The following is a 20,576-nucleotide window of genomic DNA, read 5'->3' on the forward strand; positions in this document are numbered from 1 at the left end:
AGGGCAGCTTCTCCCTTCCTTCACCTTTAGAATATTTGCATCTTTTTGTAAAGGCTTCACCAACGAGAAACTTAGACATGTATAGTTTGTCTTTTTATGTCATTTACATTTAGTTCCAGTTGCTGTTATTTAATTCCATGGGTGCTGTTCTGAACAATAGATTCATGAAGTTCTAAATGAATCCATGAGTTATTTAAAGATATTCAAAGTGAGAATATTGTAAATTACTTTTCCAGCACACCAGGACAAATTACACTTTATTTACATATTACACTTCCTTTAATGAGTAAAACTCTAAAAAGAAATAACCTAAATAGTCTTTACATTTATTACAGTTACATGAGTAGAATATTCTCAGTTTAATTTTATCATTGCTGAGAGAGGCTATCTTGTTTTGATTTTTTTTTTAACTTTTGAGTTTTTTTGTATTAAGCTATCATCAGAGGAACCATGATAATCATTATGTTTTTTTTTCCATAAAGCCTTTAATTCTAAGAAGTGGAAGTCTGTTTAGATGGATCTGCATTTAGCATTGTGAATCAGTTAGAACTAATTAATATTCATACATTCTGTAATTCATCGTCTGTTTGCTCTTTAAACACTGAACAAAGTTCCCCAGATGAGAGAGGTTGGGTATATTGTATGTACTGTACTACTGCATATATCCCAGTGGTCTGGTTCAGCCCTGAAAATGGTTGGCAGTAGTGCTACTATCCTTCCTACATCAGTACTATTAATAATCATAACCTGGTCCTGAAATGTGCATTATGTAGCATCCTAGCCTTGAACTGACATTTAACTTAAGCTGTAAGTTTATTTTTACTATGTGGCTCACAACTCGTGTATAAGAAGTTCTCTAGAGTTCTGGACCTATCTAGAACAAAAGCTCTGAGAGATGCTTTTGATTTTAAAAGGAGTCTTGCCTTTTAAAATGAGAGGGTCACTAAAGGTTAAGGTTGAGGTCAAATTGAGAGTTTCAGGTACTGTAGAATAGATAGCTGAGCGAGTAGCTGTTTTGCTTATTAATATCTGGTTTCCTGCTGTTTCATGTCCCTCCTGCTGGCTATCATTTGCGATCAGCACCATTCTGTGCTAAGACTGCGAGGTGGTGAGATGGTGGAAGGGACACAGATTTTGTTTTCCTGGAGAAGACTGTAAAGCTCATTTTCAACTTGTTTTAAGCAACAACTATACTTGCACAGTTCTGTTTTAAAGCCATTGTTATTGGACTTGCATCTCAATATGTCAAATGCAAATGAAAGCCAACTAGAATGCAGACTTGTGAAGGCCGGGACTTGCAAGGATATGCAGTGAAGAATAAATTAAGAAATAAATGTCTCGCCTCAGATTCCATTGGGAGTTCTTGAAATTCGGAAGGATCTGCCCCATAGTGGGTAATTAGCAGGTATCTGTATTCACCTCAGTGGAGCTAAGTTGCAGCATGTGATTGGTGTGTTCAGTACTTCGGAGTTCTCTTAAACAGAGCAAAGGGGGTGATTTTCATTGCGTGAGATGAGGTTGTAGGTTCTTCATTTGATGCTTTGCCTTATTGCTCCATATTTTGCTTTTCATGGTCTTGATCATCCTAACTTATGGTTATAATGTATCTGTCATTCCAAACCATAAACAGGAGACACTTTGTAACAGAAAGGGTTGTGGGAATTTGGAAGGTACCCAGACATGCTTTTCAGGGTATGATATTGGTATCAGAATGAGGAACAGCTGGATGATATCGTTAAATCAATCAATAGTCCAACAATCTATTTTGGCCACATAGAGTACAGATTCAGAATAGATTTATTTTACAATTTGCCTGAATGTATTCCAAACATATGAAAGTAGCAACAATTTTCATTTCACCGTACAAGGTATTAACATAATGAGAGATGTTGCATGTACTGAAAAGGTGCTGTAGACACTGTTAATTGCATCCAAAATATGTTTTGTAATTTCAAGTAGATTGAAATAATAATCCTCATCACCTGGCTGCCCTGCATAGTAGCATTTACTGTTTGATCCCTATAGTTAAAATTCAAGATGCAAATACTTCCTTTGCATTAGGAAAATGTGAGTTGGGTAGTAAAAACAGCTGCTCGTCTGACTCCGAGATTGTCAGCTGGATTTTTTCCATAATCATTTTAACTTGAGTAATGTTCGAGGAAAGAGGAAGCCCGCAGGTGTTTACACTAGTGCACTGCGTGAGATGTAAATTAAGTTTTTCCAAGAGGAAATGAGTCAATAGCTTCCGAGTCCCATTTCCTCTTGGGTAAAATTAGCTCGAGTGAGTCTTGTACAGCATTTGAAGAACGGGTTTTAGAATAACATACCCAAGAGTAAATGAGTCGTGCTTCTGTGGAAGCTTCTGCACTAAAACCTACAGAAAGCAGCTCAGCTTGTGTTCCAGATTGCACCAAAACCATGGTAGAAGTATAGAAAACTGCTACAAACTCATGTCGAGGCACAGTTAAATGCATGATGAAAGCAGGGAGATCACGGGAAAACGGCAGAATTGTCATCCTGATTTGCACTGGTAATCTGTAGTGCGATTCTCTTTGTCCTTTGGCTGGCCAAGAAGAAATGCGTGTGAATTGTTGCGTCACCGTATAACAGTACCTCCTTAGTTTTCTGACCACCGTATGGGAAAGCTTAGCAGGCATATTACCATCCAGCTAAAAGCTGTGAAAAGCTCTTTTGTTCCAGTTGTGGTGAATAAATCTGTTCCAATACTTGTCACATGTACGTACTGATCTTGCATAAAGACGCTGGAGTTGCAGGAAACCGTTTTTTGTTTTCTGCACTGCAGTGTTTTCTGCTCAAAATCAGCTAATACCCAGTCTCTTTGCCTGCATTCTGATTGGAAGGGGAAATGATGTTCAAATGTTTGCCTGCTCATCTATCAAAATCTTCAAGTTTGTAAAACCATTTTATTTATTGTGCATCATTCCTGCAAATCACCTGATACCGAAATTATAGGTTCAGTCAACTAAGTCGTGACTGAGGGCTCTAACACTTTAATTAAACCTTCTTTTCTTTAGGATTTGCATAGCAATTAGACAACCCAACAACATAATAAACTTATATTTTGATCAAATCTAGATTTCTTTAACAGTTGTAAACCATGAATGGCTCTTTGGTAACACTTCAGAAAATGTAATTCACCATTTTTATAACCTTTAATGAATGAAGTATGAATATATTGTTAATTATAGGTTATTTGATCCTGACTAATTATTAATGAAGTTTTTTTTTTACAAAATTGCATTTATTCTTCTATGTAAATGTTATTCATTGAGAATTCAGTGTTAAGTGCTGGTTTTGCACTTCTGGAGTGGCGTTTGCCAACCTTCGGCGAAAGCTACTTGTACCTGCTCTGTACATACATAGGAGAGCCGAGCTTGACTGTAAATCTGAGTGCCCCGTTCTTGTTTGGAGCAGCAGACTGCTGGAGAGGGCACACCAGAAAGACTCCGCCGCGTCGACTCCAACAGGAAATCCCGGAACTTCAACAAGCAGCCCAGCACTGGGGATTACTACAAGGCCCTGGGAAAAGACACAGCCACGCGACGTGGGAGCAAAACCATGGCACCCAGCGAGGAGGTACAGTACAGTACAGAAGCTGGCATGCTGGGGAGGAGGGGGGGTTCTGGTCAGTGTTATTTCAAGGGCATCACGTAACCAGAGACTTGCCTCGCTCTTATCGTGATGACCTCACATGAGTACAATGGTTTGATACTCGCCAAAACACATGGTGTTAATACTTTGTTTTATAGAGTCCTCAAACCTTATTTTTGCTCCACTGCACAGAGCACATCACAACATATTATTGGCGTTGTGGCAGGAATTGGGGTTCCCCCCGTCGTTTGCTTTTGGGGGACATTACTTACGCAGTAGAATAAACCTACAAAAAGGTCACTCTTGAGCTGACTTTCAGACATTTCAGCTAGTACCTGCACTTTGATTATTGCTATGCTAGTTAATTGCACTTCTCCACAGTCATGCACTACAGGGGTTGAAAGCCCGTGATGACACTATAAACCTTAACGGTGAAGACGTCAATTATTTATCAAAGATAGTCAAGAGACGCATCATGGGTATTTGTCTAGGTGTCTTGTACAGTAAGTGGTCTCCATTGACAGACACAAGAGAAAGCCTGACCTCTATAACAAGTTTTGAATTTGTCTCAGGCCGGGATTATTTTAATGTGAGGGAGTTTATATGTTTGAATGACATTCATGACACTGTGGTTTATTTATTGCTATTGGTTCTCATTTGAATAAACCACATCTGAACATTTATAACATGTGTAACATTTTGGTCAGTAGTAATTATGCAGATCCTGATTAGAGTGAACCCTAATCAGACAAGGTTTCTGACTTCCACTGTACTCGCACTTAATTCCATGTTATAAAGAATATTTTGTCTCTTTCATCAGCCAGTGTCTGACAAAAACTAAAGCTAAAAATAATGTACTAATTGTGTCATTAACCTTTCCTTTTCAAGAGTCTTTTCTTTGTTCTTCAGTTTTGAGTTACCAGTACATACATGATGAAGAAATAGAGTGGAATTGACATTAAGATGTGATTTGTGTCTGAGCTGCTCCTAATTCGTGCACAAAGGATAGCTAAAAGAAAAGTGGAAAAGATGTATTTTTGGTGATGCATGCAAGGCATAGTAATAAAAGGCCACAGATAATTTCTACCTATTACTCCATTTAACCCTAAAGTTCTTTATTGTCTGTATTTACCCCTCAAGTTACTATCGGTTGACTTAAAGTCCCATATGCAAACTGTGACATTTACATTTGTTTGCACATTTGTGTATTTTTTTTCTGTAAGGGCTCGTCACATTTCTAGAACTGCTCTACAAAGTCAGATATTGGATCTCAGAGATGTTTTGAGCGAAAGTACTTTCTTAAAGAACTGATTGCATTTTGGAATGTATTGGGCTGTGTGGTGTTCTCTGAAGCATATTTTGAAGCAGTACAGGCAGTAGTACAGGCAGAGCCTGAAACAAGGGGTTATCATTTCAGTAAAGCAGGCAAGGAGTTCAAACAAAGTAGAATGAGGGGAGATGGATATGGAATTGGCACAGAATGGATGCGAGAATTTTAAAGATATTCTACATACAAAGCAGATGGATCTCATTAGTAAGTGAATTAAAAGTCTAGAAAAAAAGGTCTAGAAAAATCAAGATCCCCAGGAGCTGTTTTACACAAAGCATTGTAAGTATGGGAAGAGCTACCCAGCCATGTTGTCAATAATAGCCTGGGTTTTTTTCCTTTTTTCAAGAAATGGCTGGCTGAGATCCTTGAATCAATTTGCCACTGGCATTAAAGGAGAGGAGATCATTTGGATCTTCTTATGTTCTTATTAAGCTGCAGCATTAGTAACTGAGCAAACAGTAAATGTGCTAATATAAATGCTTTTATAGGTAACCATACTTTGAATTTCACAAACAGTATAAGAAGACAAAGTGTACTGCATCTGTTGTATTTCAGACTCTTTAACATATTGCAGAATGCCATTCAGAATGCTATTGCTTTGCATAACTATATAGTAGTTTTTCCTCATCTAAAATGGCAGACACCTAGCAAATCAAAGAAAAAGGGAATGGTATTTCTTTAGGATGTTGGGGAATAATCTTCATTCTCTGGAATAAATGCCATCAACTGGTATTCAGTGTAATCTTCACTGAGCCTATTAGGACCTCTGTGTTTGTCGTCTGTCTGTTACAGTAGAGCAGATGGCTGAACACAGATCCCTGCTAATCAACTTCTCAATGGGAGCATGCCTGCTGATGCAAAGCCTGGAGTTCATGCACGTTTTGTTGGTTTGATTGTAGGTGGAAGATATACACAGCTGGAAGGTTAAGTGGTGCAGGCAAATCACTTGTTAGCAAGTTGTGATGCCCTTCTTTTACATTACAGTCAGTCGGGGAAATGCAGAGAAGAGTTTGATGCTTTGCAGCAGATGCTGATAAATATGCTTTATGTTTTTTTTTTTACATTCTTCAAAGGTTTTGGAAAGGAATTAGGTAGAATACTGGTAATAATGAGAAGTGAGGTACAGGACATTGACCTCTGTTTAGATGGATGGGGATACTGACATTCTGTGTGTGTGAACCAGCAACTGATATATGTTTTGACTCTTCCTTTCCACCCCTCCCCAGGGCTCTCTGTTGTTGGAGGAGCCAGCGGACAATGGCCCCAGTCCTGAGAATGGAGCTGGGGAAGAGCTGCCTCTGCCGCCCCCTCCTCCCCCCCTCCCTGAGAGCCAGCCCACCCCTCCCCCTCCCCCGCCGCTGCCCTCTGACAACACACCTCAGTACGCCAGCCAGCGCCGGCCCTCGTCTTCTTCAGGAAGTGAGTACCCGCTCTCTCATTCCTGTGCCAGACCCCTCAGACACTCGTGATACAACACGTTTGAATGGGAAAAAACTGGGATTTCAGGCAGTTTACAGGTGAGGAAGATGAAAATGGAGAGGCGAAGAGAATTGCTTTACTTTCACAAAGCACCACACACACCGCTGTATCTTTTGGCATTTGCTGTTTGAGACCACTTCATAGCTAGGTTGACAAGTGTTTTACATGTTAAACAATTTGTTGGATCTGGTAGGTCTTTATTTAAACTTACTTATATTTTTTTCTTTATCAAGTCACTTCATTTTCTCGGCAATGTCCTTCCTTGAGTATTGATCATTGTGAGCATTCAAGTGATAAAAACGTGGCAGTAAAGGAACATCATACTGTACATCAGGTAACAGTAGTGATGATCTCCATTGCCTTTGCAGTCACCTTACTTAACAAGCAAATGGAATTCTTTGCCAAACTCAGCCTTAAACTCTTCTTGCACTGAGCTGTAACAAGAGAGAATGAAATAAGGATATTTCTGGATTCATGGAATGAACTGTAATTGAAGTCAGACACAAATGAGCCTAATAATAGAAGTGAATATCGAAATTGACAAATATGAAAGTGTTTTAATTTCTTCTTTTGCCTATCGAAATTAAGACCACTGCTATTTAAAAAAAAAATAATCTTTCCCTGGACACTCAAGTACCTAACAAGTTGTCATATTTCCAGTTCGTCTTTTCTCTCAGTAATCCTGGAACAGGTGATTGCAACTCAATCCAATTTTGCATCTAATGAACTTTCTGGACCTTTTCAGTCAGGGTTTACCCTTGGTAAGTTAGTTAATGAGTTGCTGATGTCTTCAGAAACAGGTCATTTAATATTCTTTTCCAGGCCTAATTACACCTTTTGATACTATCAATCAGGCATCTTACTGGGCCACATTGAATATGATCTAGGGCTCACTGGTATACCCTTTTTTTGGTTTTACTGTATTCCTATTTAGCTACCAGAAACCAATTGGTAAATCTCGGCTTTTTAATAAGTAATGCTGGTTGCTCCTGTGCGTGTTCCACAGGGTTCTGTGCTAGGACCTTCACATTTTAATATTTATATGTTGTGGGGATGTTGGGAATTGACTTTCATGAACATGGGTTTCACTGTGATGCTGATGACACTCATGTTCATTTGAAGAACAAATCAAAACCTATAGCCAGAGTATGCAGCCATATTAAGATATGGATGCAATATAATTTGCTTTGCTGTATAACCAGCAAGCTCTGGCAAGACTGAATTTATGCTTCCCCACATAAACATACCAAAACTGGTGACTTCAAGCAACTGAAATCAAGCCTATGATAAATGTTAGACACCTTGTTGTTGCTGTTGACCTCACATTATCATTTGATGTGCATGTTAGAAATGTCAGAAAAGTATTTACCGTACAACTGTGTAACACCACTCACTTGCTCTGCTTATCTGATGCTGAACTATTAATGCATCTCCATTTCATTAAGATTAGAGTAATGGATTATGATATTTTCTGAGGTGGCTTGTAAGATACTAAATAGGTTTCGGTACAGTATGTCCAGAAATGTTTTACTTGTGTACAAGGCCTTTGTACTTGAAGTACTCTTCATCTGACTCTTAGTGAAATTTAGAGTGAGCTTCTCCAGCTTACTTATAAGGCACTTAATGATCAAGCTTCAGATTATTTCAAGGAGTTATTACATGAATGCAGCTCGGCTCTTAATTTAAGATTTGATTCTTCAGGCCTTCTTATGTTGCTAAAGACCAAGTTCCACACCATGTGAGACAGAAATGTCTTGTGTGCCACACCACACCTGTGAAACTCACCCAAATTCAAACTCCACAACTGTTGACATTCTCTAAACTCACTTAAACACTGGTCTTTTCCATTAAAGCTATTAAAGTATCTATTTACTCTTGATTTCACAATGTACTGTGCATTTTTCACCACTTTTTTGCTTCTGATGTGTTATGTGTGCTGGTTTATAGTACTTTGAGTTTGTTCGGTAGAGTTTAAAGATTTATATTATTTATTTAAGGTCTTATATTGCATCCATCATGTCAGTTCATGGGAACTGTAGGGTAGCACATTTTGTGTTTCAATAATGCAAATATGAAGATATGAGTAAATAAAGTAGTGATATGAAATTACTAGGTAGCTAGTAATTTAAATTCCAGCTTTTAAATTGATTGTTAATTGTAATCCCTATACATGTAATGCAATTCCTATCCATCAAAATCCACCACCTTTCACTACACTGCTTCTGGTTGTGTACAGTAGCTTGATGTAATTTTCTTGAGAGCATTAAAGCAAGTTAGTGCATTAGAAACACATGAGACAGGCTGGGCTACCCGCTCTGAATAACTGATTACAAATTGATGGATCAAGGTACTATTACTGTAGAGTAGGTTTTGTGTTCAGCCATTCACCTGATTGCATTGCAGTGAGGTATGCAGTGCCGTACTCAGCACAGTAACGCAAAAATGCATTTTGTCAGGTGTTTAAAAGGAAAACCAATATTACATGAGAATAATTCAGCAGTTTTACAGGAGTTCTGTATAGGTTCCAGATCACTGCTGATAAATCTTTGAACATCCCTTGTAGCTTTAGCAAGAAGGAAACCGTAAAACACATTCACATCTTGGTAAAACAGTTTACAGTACATTGAGAGGTGTGGTGAAGCCTCATGCAACATAATATAAATCATGGAAAAAGCTAATTTAATGAGTGGCAAAGTCAAGGGAATATTTTCTGTGTTGAGCTTTCACAAAGGACAGATTTTTATTACAGCGATGACAGCTGTGTTTACATTTTGTATGTGTTTAAGCTGTAATGTGTTTGGTCAACAGGTAAATCATTGTTCATTGCTTGAAGTGTAGAAATAAAAAAACTACACTAACAACACTAACCCAACAACAAAAAAACATCCAAAATTTGTTCTGCTTATATTATTCTATCTCCATTTGCCCAGCTCAGCCTAATAGCTTAAGCTTAATTAATTTTCCAAAGAGTTTTTACCTAAAGAGGAGAGGCCATGGTATAAAAACATTTTTCAATGGCTTTAAAAATCGAAATCTCTTCACTTGAACATTCATAATTGTTTTTGTCTGCGAGTCCAGATTAAACATCTTGCCGCAAGGCTCCTAATGTGGCAGGTTCTCTGGCAAGAACGATAGTAAAAACACTACCTGAGTCTCCTGCCAGTGTGGGACACTGTGGTGTCCTGCTGTTGAGATAAGACTCCAGGCTCAGAGATTATGCAGCAAAACCAGCAGGGGGACGTCGACAGGGTCCCAGTTTGTGTCCAGGCCATGACGTCTGAGAAACACTCTAAAGAAGAAAGTCCGAGGTGGCTGCAGGAGTTGGCCACTGAGGAGAGAAGTTACGGCTGACCAGACACAGCGAGAAACTGTTAGAGCCAGCAGCCATGAGCTGCTTGTGGGGTGGATCCCTGGAGATTTCGGTTGGGAAGAGGTTTTCCCCATACACTCCCCTTCTGAGGGCACTGCGCATCAAACGTGGGAACGTGACTCCAGCTCCACGGTTTAGAACTGTAGCGATTGTCTGTGCTGTCATACAGGTGATGCTATGCTGATTAGGAAGACTGGTTAACATACTGTATACTGCAAGACATTTCATATTTCAGCATGTTTCCTGCTGTGTGCTCTCCTACGTAACTCTAGCAACTTTTAAACGGTACTTTTTACATTTGCCACACTTTTTTATCTCCATCTTCAGTCATCTGGTTCAAATTTGATGTTGTTAATCCTTTCTTCACAATCTATTTAAATCCAACATCGAATTAGCAAGACTGAACAATGTTTTTGCTGGCTTTTGAAGTGATTTGATTATACAGATTTTAGGGGGCTTTAATAACATACATCAGTATTATAATATTATAAACTCCACTGTGCATCATCCGCTCATCACTGCTGTTGCATTTTTTGCACTTGATATAGAGGTAGCCGTGTTACAACCCCATCAACTGCTCTAAATGTAATACTGTATCCAACCATGAGTATTGCTGTATTGAATTGTTCAAAGTATTTTTATGTACTGTAGAATGTTTTTGTCTAATGTGGAGAATATTATTTACTATATATATTGAGCTGACCAATTCCAATTGACAAGAAGCAAGCAATATTATTTTTAATTGTGTTAAGGAGAGCAGTTTTGGATTTCCAATCCACGTGATCAGAGTGTCTCCTAGTGTTGTTTTTTCTTGATTTACTCGAAGTCCAGGATTAACTAAATTATTCAACATTCTATGCGATTGGACAGTCTTTTAAATTTACCTTTCAAGTCGCTAGAAAACACTTTCCAATCAGAAAACCGTTCAAATGGTCTAATCAGTTTCAATAGTACTTCAAACAAGGATTCAATTGCACACCAGAAATCCAGCTGGGATGAGCACCAGCAGACACTGGGTCTTTGATGACCAGGGCTTGGAAGTTGTTAAGGGATCATACTGTACAGTGAGCTGCAAACATCAGGTATTAAAATGATTTTACTCAGTGGATTTGATGGGATTACCAATTAAGATATAAGACGTATTTTCTGCACGCCTCCTGTTTCCTGAGCTTAGCGCTCATTGTTTATTAAGCCTACCGTATTGAAAGGGTTTTAATATAACAGAAAGCTCTCGTTGGCATTTTCATCTTTTGCTCAGGCTGTGGTTCCAATGTACGTCACAGCCACAAGACATGCCCGATTCCAATCCAGAAAATCTTCCCTCTTAATTCGGTGTCATAATGTTTTTTCTTCACAGCAGCATAACCGTTTTATAAACACAGTCTTGTAAATAACGCATTATAATTTAAGAGTAACATCATTATACGTCTCAACAGAAGCTTATAGTTTATTCATGATTTCTGAAACATCGTCAGGACCGAAGATGCAAATTCCGTTCAAACATTTCTGACAAGCAGGAGTCAGTTGTTGTGTCAGGACACACGCAAGTCTACATAGCTCAGCTGTCACTGAGAGGTCACAGAACACTGACTATAACAAGGGGATACGGGTATGAAGTTTCAAACTCTTTATTTCAAAAAGCACGGGAAAATATCTGGTTTTAAAGAGAGACATTTCTTTTTATTTGTTTGGTTTCTTGGCTTGCAGTTGAACTAATCCAGATTCTCGTCTCCTTTTTTTCCTCTTCATTTTTTTGCCTTCCCGTGGCACTGTCCTGTGCCCTGTATCCTGCCTGTCATCACACTATCCTCCCTCTGTATGTGTGGGTGGGATGTCAACCTGCCTTGTTCTCTCCCGGCTGACTGCTTACTGTTCCACCTTCCCTCTTTATCTCACCTGGGTCTGCCTCCACTCCCTCCCTTTTCTGAGGTGCTACACTCTTATCTCTCTCACTGCCTTGCCATTCTCCTCTCCAACTCCTCCACTAAACCTGCTTTCAACTTCGAAGCGAACACACTCAGACAAATGAAAAGTAAGTACAGAGACTGTATAGATGTTCTCTAGGCCTCTCTTAACATCAGTCTGTTGTGTTACTAGCATCATTTGCTGTTGGTTTCCTGTAGCTGGTCACTTTTATTTCCTTTATCCCAGATACTCTGGTATGTTATCATTAACATATCTGAAAATTCAAATTCATTAGAAAAACGCACATGGCTTGTCATTAGTCCTGGTGGTTTTGGTCTGCAGAAGGAGAGAATGTGAATAAGGCAATTCTTACCATTAGCATCTGTATTTATTATTATTAATAATAACAAATACATCCATGCCACACAATTCATCTACAACATTTAAAATTAGACTAAAAGCAATCACAAATGTGAGATCTTGCGGTAGAAAAGGATTTGAATAAAAGGGGCTTGTAACATGATGCCTTGTGGGGCAATGCTGGAGAAAACTAATTGGATAGTTGCAATGCATGGAGAGAGACTGCTGAGCCAGCAGTTTTGAAACGGTGCAGTTCTTAAGAATGAAAGTAGCTTGTTTCACCATTTGGGGATAAAAGGAGGAAAATGAGCAGGAAGGGAACATTGCTACCAGATACATGTTCACTGTAGAGAGAGGAAAAGGGGGCAGCAGGAAGTCCGAATGGACTGGAGATACAAGAGTCCAATGGGAAGAGTGGCTGGCAAGATCAGGAGTTTTGGAATACTGTATACTGGAACAGATCTTAAAGAGCTGATGCAGAATCCAAAGCAGAGAGCAGCATATTTCAGAAATCACAAGGAAACCAGCAGAGTTTTAAATGAAATTTAAAGGACAGATTCAGAGGCTGGCACAATTTGAGATTCAACAACCCAGTCTAGAATAAATGTGTACACTGTACCTTTAATCCTGTGTTATCATGTCTGTTTGTTTTAAACAGATCTCACTATTTTGATTGAAGGTTAGACATTGAGGAATAGGACTTCACTTCCTTTAATGATGTTTAATTTTGTTTTAAAAAGAAAAACTCTGCTGTCCCTTTAAGAAGGTTACTTTTGTTGTCATACCGACATTGTGTTTGGATTCCAGACACCTGCTTTTCCATTGTGACTGCCTGCTGCTGAATATTTAATCCCACTTTGTTGTTTGTTCCAAAGGGAGGATCCTGAAAGGAGAGGGCCTCCCTTAGGCACCTATTACAACATTCAACATCCCACCAGTTACAGTACAAGTACCTGCACCAGTTCATGAACACTGTGCCCCACCACACCCTCCAGTTCCAAGCACTTATCTCACATCTGCTGATTGCATTGGTATCAAAAGGCTATACAGTACATCCATGCTGTAGCATGCTCAAAAACCAATGAGAACAAAAACATGTAACTGTAGGAGAATTGAAGTGTCACAGGGAATTGAGATTTGCCTGGAGAGAGTAACTGAAGCTAGGATTTTCTGAGAAGGTTTTGGCTTTGCTTGCTTTTGAGAGGGATAAATATAATTCTCTTATAATGGCCTGAGTTACAAAAGCGCAAACAGTGCTTAGAACCTGTGGGACATGTGAACTAATCAGAAACTCTGGGTTTGGCTCCAGGAATCAGTGTCTGGATGGTTTAACACTGCTGTGTTTTTTCTTTGGCAATGCAGAGCTCTAGGGCAGGCTACTGATACGTGATCACCAGACATGAACCTTTTGGGGGATAAAGAAGAGTTAATCCATTTATAAGGTTTTCTGTTCTTCTCAGAAGTATTCTTCATTATCCATTTAACCAACCGGGTACTGCTAATGTTTGATATGAAATCTAAAACATGCAATTTTAGGGTGCTTCGTAGGAGGCATTTCATAAGTCCATTTGGTGTTCTGTGACATTATTTGGGAAGGGGGAGTGATGACAATGCCCAGACCTCAGCACTCTCAACCTGTCTCCTAGTGTGGGATGGGCCTTCCTTGGTTTGATGAGGCATATTAGTCTACTGTTTCTTCAGAATATGCCATCAGTGCTTGGAACCTTTACAGCTTTGATGAACAAAATGAAAAAAATCATGGAAATCTAAAAAAGAAACCTTTAATGGTACACATGGGAGTATGAGCAATGTACTTGAAAGACGCATTTTCCATTCTTTGTCAAAACAGACAAGACATCCTCTGTCTTTTGGGGGCTTGGGTTCAAATATCGATGGTGCTGTATAAATATGAAGCTCCTGGTTTTGAGATCAAGGAAGGACCTGGACTGTTCTGAATCTTCATTCCCTGTTGGGTTTTCAAAAGAGAAAAGACAGGAGCCGTTCCTGCAGATCAACAAGCACATCAGACATAAATGGAAAAAGGTGCTAAAAAGGAAAACAATTGTTAATTGTTAGACCTTCACCTCACCACAAATACCCAGGCAGGTGGAAATCTGCAAGGCTTGAAGGACAGGACCACCCTTGCCAATACAGTAGGTCTGTTCTGCCAATGTGCCTTGTGTCATTTCCACCCAAGCAGCTGGACGTCTCTATGGGTACCACATGGAGAGCTGTGCTTCTGTAATGGCTGCATAGTCTTTCATCCAGGAGTTGTCCAGTTCAGCCTGTGTGGCAATTGGATCTTTTTGCTGTGCATTTCAGAATGTTCTCACTAATCCCGCACACGAGCAGCTGCCATGCTGTTTGGTGTCGGGTGGAGGGGGCAGGGTGAGGGGGGACTTAAGTCCGTTCCCAATTTGGCAGCCGTTCCATGTCTTTGCTAATTACAGCTGATTCCTTTAGATTCCCCTGGGCTGTGATAGGCTCCTAAGAACCATGCTCCAGTCTCCCAGAAAGAGAGAGAGAAGGAGACACTGGTCTCGGCTCAGCCTTTATGCATTGCCCCTATGTGATCTGAGTCTTTGGAACTCAAACAGGCATGAAAGAACGCTAAGCGTTGTAGCTCGTTCACCAGTTCAGAAGAGACTCTTCTCGCCAGCTTAAGAGCAGGTGATGTACTGTATTAGTTTTCTTTTTCTTTAACGTTCTGTTGAGCTGTGGATGATTTTATTTTATAAAAGTGATTATTTGAAAGTTTTTGTATTCTTTTAGCACATGTTTCTTTTACAGGGTAGACCAACTGCATTCCAAATTGAGAGCTCTATTGATTTTCACTCACTGATGATATGCATATTGCTTGTTAGCAGTGTTTTTAAATATGTGCAGCCTACAGTAAAGACAAAATATCACTGGCTACACAGGCAATGATGTGCCTTTGTGCTTACTGAGTACAGTCAAACGTAGTCTTGTAAAATGCAACAGTATGCATATTTGTGATTTTAGGAGATAATTGCTTCTGCTGCTGTTCAATAAAAAGTTCGTTTTGATTTGTGTGAATTAATCCACATCCAATCCCAGAAGCTTTTCTCAGTTTTGGCTGAGTCTGTTTTGGCTTGAATTAGTTTGTCGTGTTGAATTGGCCCTCTTTCAGAGGGTTAAAAGACATGGATGTGATTCTCTTTCTGTTGATCATTTTGACTTGAATGAACACTTTTACTAGCATTCAATTGATCCCTGAGTAAAAGTTGGGGGAAATTTTTATTTATAGGAGTTTTATTTGAAGTTAATAGGCTTGCTATATAGTTGGGTGTGTGAATATATGCTTCGTCATCACTATTAGCTTTTGGGTCTGAAAGCAGGACTCGTTCCTGCATGTTCCATAAACATTTTTTCAACTATCATTACCCAGCTTGATCTTGCAAACAACACTGGTTTAATCATATGATCATAATTTAACAATTGTCTCACTGTTGCTGAATCCAAAGTGTTCGACAATGGTCTGTGAATAATATCTGCAAAAACAAAAATGTCATAAGTCTCGTGGGAGAATTCAGCATCTACATTCTGTTAAAAATTCGTGCAAAGGAAATCCTGTTCAAGAGCTCCCTCTTGTTGTTAAACACACCCCTGCACTGTGAAGTGCTAGACAAAATGGCTTTTGTTCTGGGTATTAAAAATAAAAGGGCAATATGAAACCGAGACAGATTTTAGGGTCGTTTCTCCTGAACAAGCTGATTATCGTCTGCAGTCTGGTATTTTAATTGAGATTAAGTTGAGGTAAAGTTGGAAATTGTTGGAAATTGTGGCAGCTGCTATGCCATTCTGCCTAGATGCTATGCTTAAGTGATGGTAATCTAAGTTGTCTTGCTGTCTGTTTAGAGTCAGGAGTTTAAATTAAATTAGCACCGCCCTCTACCTTAGTCTCTCACGGAAGACTTTATCGCTTTATCTTACTAGCACTTTGATTCTATGACTAAAGAGACACTCACTTGGATATTGGTCAGATGAAGCTGTCCAGAAATTGAGATTTTTCGGGAATATCATTTTGAGAAAAATTACCATATAAAATAAGATTCTGTTATATTACTGAGACTGCCATTTTATCCTGTTAGGGTGTCGTGTAGCGTTTATGCATTCAGAGGTACATGTTAAGGAGTCAAAGGGGCTTAACACTAACATTTCATTTTAATAACATTATCTCCAGTTTTGGAAGTTAACACCTGATTGGTGTACTGTACCTTAATAAGAACAAACACTATCATTATTAAACTATCTGCCATGTGCCAAATGAAAACAACAATGCATTGTCCTATTCCACTCAGCTCATTCGTATTAATAGAAACCGAAGCGTGGAGAGTAGAGTTATGATTGACAGTCTTGCTCACTAACAAACCTTCCCTTTCCCCAACTCTCTCTCTCTCAGGTACAAAGTCATTCAACATGATGTCCCCAACTGGTGACAATTCAGAACTGCTGGCAGAAATCAAAGCAGGGAAGAGTCTGAAGCCAACGCCACACAGCAGAGGATTTACAACAGTCTTTTCCAACAGCGGGCACCAAGGGCAAAATGTGAGTGCGTTATATCACTGTTCACAGCGGTATCTTGATTTTAGAGTAAAAAAACTCTTAGTACTTGCACACAGTAGCTAGCAAAAGAGTTTTATCTTGTAATCTCCCCGCAATCCACATCACTGATGCTCCCTAGATCCACCCTGGTGTCCTCCCCAAGGTGGATCTGGGTTTGGCTGATTGAGGTGACTGAAGGCACGCTTACACACTGCAGTAAGTCTGATCTACCTAATCTACACAAGCCCCATTTAAATGGGGTTTGTTCGGTGCTGATGACCTGGCAAGTCAGCCGATGGCACTGGTATTGACAAAGATGGCTCCTTTAATGTACTGTAGGTCCTCAGGCACATGCCGATTCATGTATTGTCTCCCTGCTTCACATACATGACTATATCCTTCTCTTTGAGGATACAAAGTAGCTGAGGGATGGAGTTGGTTTTGTCTATTTTAGTGATATTCAAACTTACACCTACAAAATACAGGGTACCTCCTAGTAGCCTTAAGCACTATGTTAGTTGCATCAGGTTAAAGACAAGATGTAATACTTCCTTTTTCCTGTATAAGACAATTTTCCATTAAAATACTTCATTCCACTGTATTGGATATTACAGAGTATAGGGTGCTGCAATTTATAAGAAACGGTATCTTTTTCCCTAAATTGCACAAGAATATTAATGGTTTATTTTCAAAATAGCATGCCATATTGCTTTTTGATCATTTCTAATAAAAGTGTTTTTAACTGCGGTTGGTTTATGATACTAAAACCACAAAACACTACAGCCATAGCCCAACTTAATTTTGATTCAATACTCATTGTACAGTAATTGCCTATGATCTTTGATATACTTATGTAACCGTGTCCTTTTATGCTGAAAGTATGGAATGAACACAAGTTCCACAATACTAAAAAATTAAAAACATTTTCCTTCAGCACCTAAAATATAGGGAATTGTGGTGTACTGTAATGCAACACCGGTTTGATTTATTTTTTATATCCTGTACAATTATAAATGTTATAAAATATAAAATGTTAATGTTTCCTAAGCCTCCCTGATATGACATGTTCTTAATGGAAAACTAAAAAAATGTTTTCAGTTTGCTCAGTAGTCTTAAAGAACTAATTTCTCAGGCTTGTGTTTGCACATCAATTTAGCATAATCCTGCTCTCAATTCAGAAAAAAATACCTGGACTTTCATTTGAGAAAATTCAATTGAAGTCATTGTTAAAATTTGAAAAGGATAAGAATAAGCATTTATAATCCCCCTTGTTCCCACATGACTAAAGGTCCATGTAGCCAGTCTGACAACCACACATAGGAAAAGTGATCTTGCTTTTAGCTGCGCTGTTCTGTTTGTTGACAGCCATTTGCATTGTACATCTGGTTGGTAAGAACCGAAGGATTGAGTAATGACTCATGTCACTCCTGATCAACTTTTAAACTTGCGTGATAAAGAGCATAGAAGGAGAAGCTCAATGGCCTGCTCCAGATTGCTGTTGCTCACATAACAGCAGCAGTGTTTGCCTCTGTTACTTGCATAACTACCTCCTGACTAGAAAGCTGCAGCCCAGCAATTAGAAATAATAAGCAATTATGATGTTGGGATTGTGGCACGCAAACAGTTTTATGGGTTCATCAGGAAGGATTATATTTCTTAATGGAGAGATACTCCATCGAAGCAATTAGGGTTTTTACTTGCATATTATTGGGAAGCTTTTCTTAGTATTACATTTAGTAGGAGAGGTTTTGAACGTTATCTTTGGATGTTATGTTTTATTTTACAAGCTATTGCTCCACTAAATACTTTGTAATCATTCACCTAAGGCTGTCTGAAACTGGTATCTTCATTGCATCCTTTAATTAGGACTGCTTTAGTTATAAGCATTCTCATACTCTTACAGGGAAATCGAAGTCCATTCTTTATCATTACCGGTAGACCTAGTGATTATCAATTCTATTTATGTTACCTTCTAGTGCATCTGTTTTAAAGCCCTGAAGATTTAAGTTTCTAAAATTCTGCAGTCAAGACTGGAGAGTATGAACCCATCCTGCAAACTGGATTTTAAATACTTAAAGCCACCTACATTTCCTTTTGAGTGAAGAGATTTCTGTTGAGGAAAGCTACCTTCACCCACCCAATACTGCTCTCTACATGGGTGGTATCTGCCTAGGTATTGCCCTTTCAACAGGCTCTGATATCAGTCAATCCAATAGCATGGCTCTCTGCCTAATTGTCGTCACTGTATCATTGCAGGCAGAGACCCCTACATCTCCGCCCCCGGCTCCCAACTCTCCACCCACCTCCTCCCCCAGTCCCACAGAGCCACCCACACCCTCCACATCTGCCCCAGGCAGTACCCTGGCCCCCAGGGCTGCAGCTACGAGCTCGGAGCAGCTCTTCCCCATGGTGAACGGCAACGCAGAGCCCAAGCTGGGCCGCCAGGGGAGCCTGGTGGACGTGGAGACGCTGGTGCCCACCCTCGACGAGCAGGGCAGGCCCATCCCCGAGTGGAAGAGACAGGTGATGGTGCGCAAGATGCAGATGAAGATGCAAGAGGAGGAGGAACTGAAACGGAAGGTATGTCGAGCGAGACCGGGCGGATGGAGGGCTCAGGCATCCCTGTTTTCTCGGGTTTATGCTGCAAGTTAGCTAGTAGGCCTCTTTCCCTAGACACCTAAAGGTCTCAAAAGAGGAGGCTATAAAAGAGCAACAGCATTTCCTCTCAGAAACCAGGGATCGGGAGCTGAGTGGATCCATTGATGTGTGATGTGCTGTTGAACTGCATGAACCTGCTTTTGCTCTCTTTTCGATAACTCAACTGTGAATGGAGTTTCAGAACAGTCCAGATCCTTCCCTGAGCTCAGAACCAGGAGCTTCATTTTATACCTTTGATTTTTGAACTCAAGCACCCAAAAGACAGACGGTGTCTTGCCTAATTCGATATAGAATGTAAAAGTGTCTTTGAAGAACATTACTTACACCTCCTATATGTACCAATATGATTTTTCACGTGAAGTTTCCTCTCCATAGAACAAAGTTAACGTAATACCCACTTTTAAATCGGGGAACCTAGGAAAGTGGGAAATTAGTTTGTCCAAAAATGAAAGGAGACCATTAAAACAATAACTTGACTGCAGCACCAGACAGGGGGAGTAATATTATCAGAGCAGTCAGTGCTTACTGCTTTGAAGAATGCACTGTCTCTTTGCATGGGCATCCTGAAAGATGAAAATAATAAAGGATTGCTCTCAACGCTAGACAGGGCAAGGACAGAGGTGGCAGAATCCTGAGTTGTGTGATGCCAGGGCTTAATCCAAAGGAAATCCTGTTGCTTATTCGATGCAGTGTTAAGCATTGTCAGGATTTAGGGCTATCGGCAACCCCGACTGTATGTAGAGCCAGCACTGGCTGCCAGTTAGTCTGTCATCATTAAGACACAGAGGTGCCCCTGATCCCTTGCTTATTTAATCCAGTTAGTGAGAAGGTGCTAGGAGAAGGCGGAGTCACAAACAGAAGGTGTGCAAATCCACTCTGTTTCAACAAGACCATAGAACGGATAGAAAATGGCAGTCAAGAACATAGCTTAGAGCTCCGAACAAATATCTAGAAGGTTATGGGTTCAAATCCCAATTGAGACATTAACGCTTGAACAAGGTACTTCCCTCAGATTGTTCCAGTAAAATACTCAGTGCCCTTGTACGTTCCTTTAGATAAAATTATGATTTAGTAATAACAGACTTCATGTATGTGAACATGCAGACAGTCTGCAGTTGGAGTGGGGGATTAGCTTCTGAAAATGCTCACTGAATGCTTTTTTTGGCATCACTTATTTGTGCACCAATTTGATCTTTGTTTAGTTGTTATATATAATGAATTGAACACCTTTCCACCTGTTCATGGTCTAATTATTTAATAACTGTTTTTCAAAACATAATTAAAAACTCAGAGAAG

The 20,576-nt window shown here is 39.6% G+C and overlaps 1 protein-coding gene across 3 annotated transcripts in view; it reads left to right on the top strand.

Annotated features, from left to right (window-relative positions):
• Positions 1-20,576, top strand: part of espn (espin) — a 62,587-nt gene that overhangs the window by 29,407 nt on the left and 12,604 nt on the right. For 2 of the 3 annotated variants that reach the window (XM_015337278.2, XM_015337279.2), the window contains exons 9-13: positions 3,436-3,597; positions 6,169-6,361; positions 11,800-11,823; positions 16,480-16,625; positions 18,879-19,202. In XM_015337278.2, the coding sequence (XP_015192764.1) occupies positions 3,436-3,597; positions 6,169-6,361; positions 11,800-11,823; positions 16,480-16,625; positions 18,879-19,202 (849 nt within the window). The remainder of the gene's footprint in view (positions 1-3,435; positions 3,598-6,168; positions 6,362-11,799; positions 11,824-16,479; positions 16,626-18,878; positions 19,203-20,576) is intronic. The other variant, XM_015337280.2, reaches the window with a different exon arrangement.

This window comes from Lepisosteus oculatus, chromosome 25 (assembly GCF_040954835.1).
Source record: "Lepisosteus oculatus isolate fLepOcu1 chromosome 25, fLepOcu1.hap2, whole genome shotgun sequence".
Lineage (NCBI taxonomy): Eukaryota > Metazoa > Chordata > Actinopteri > Semionotiformes > Lepisosteidae > Lepisosteus > Lepisosteus oculatus.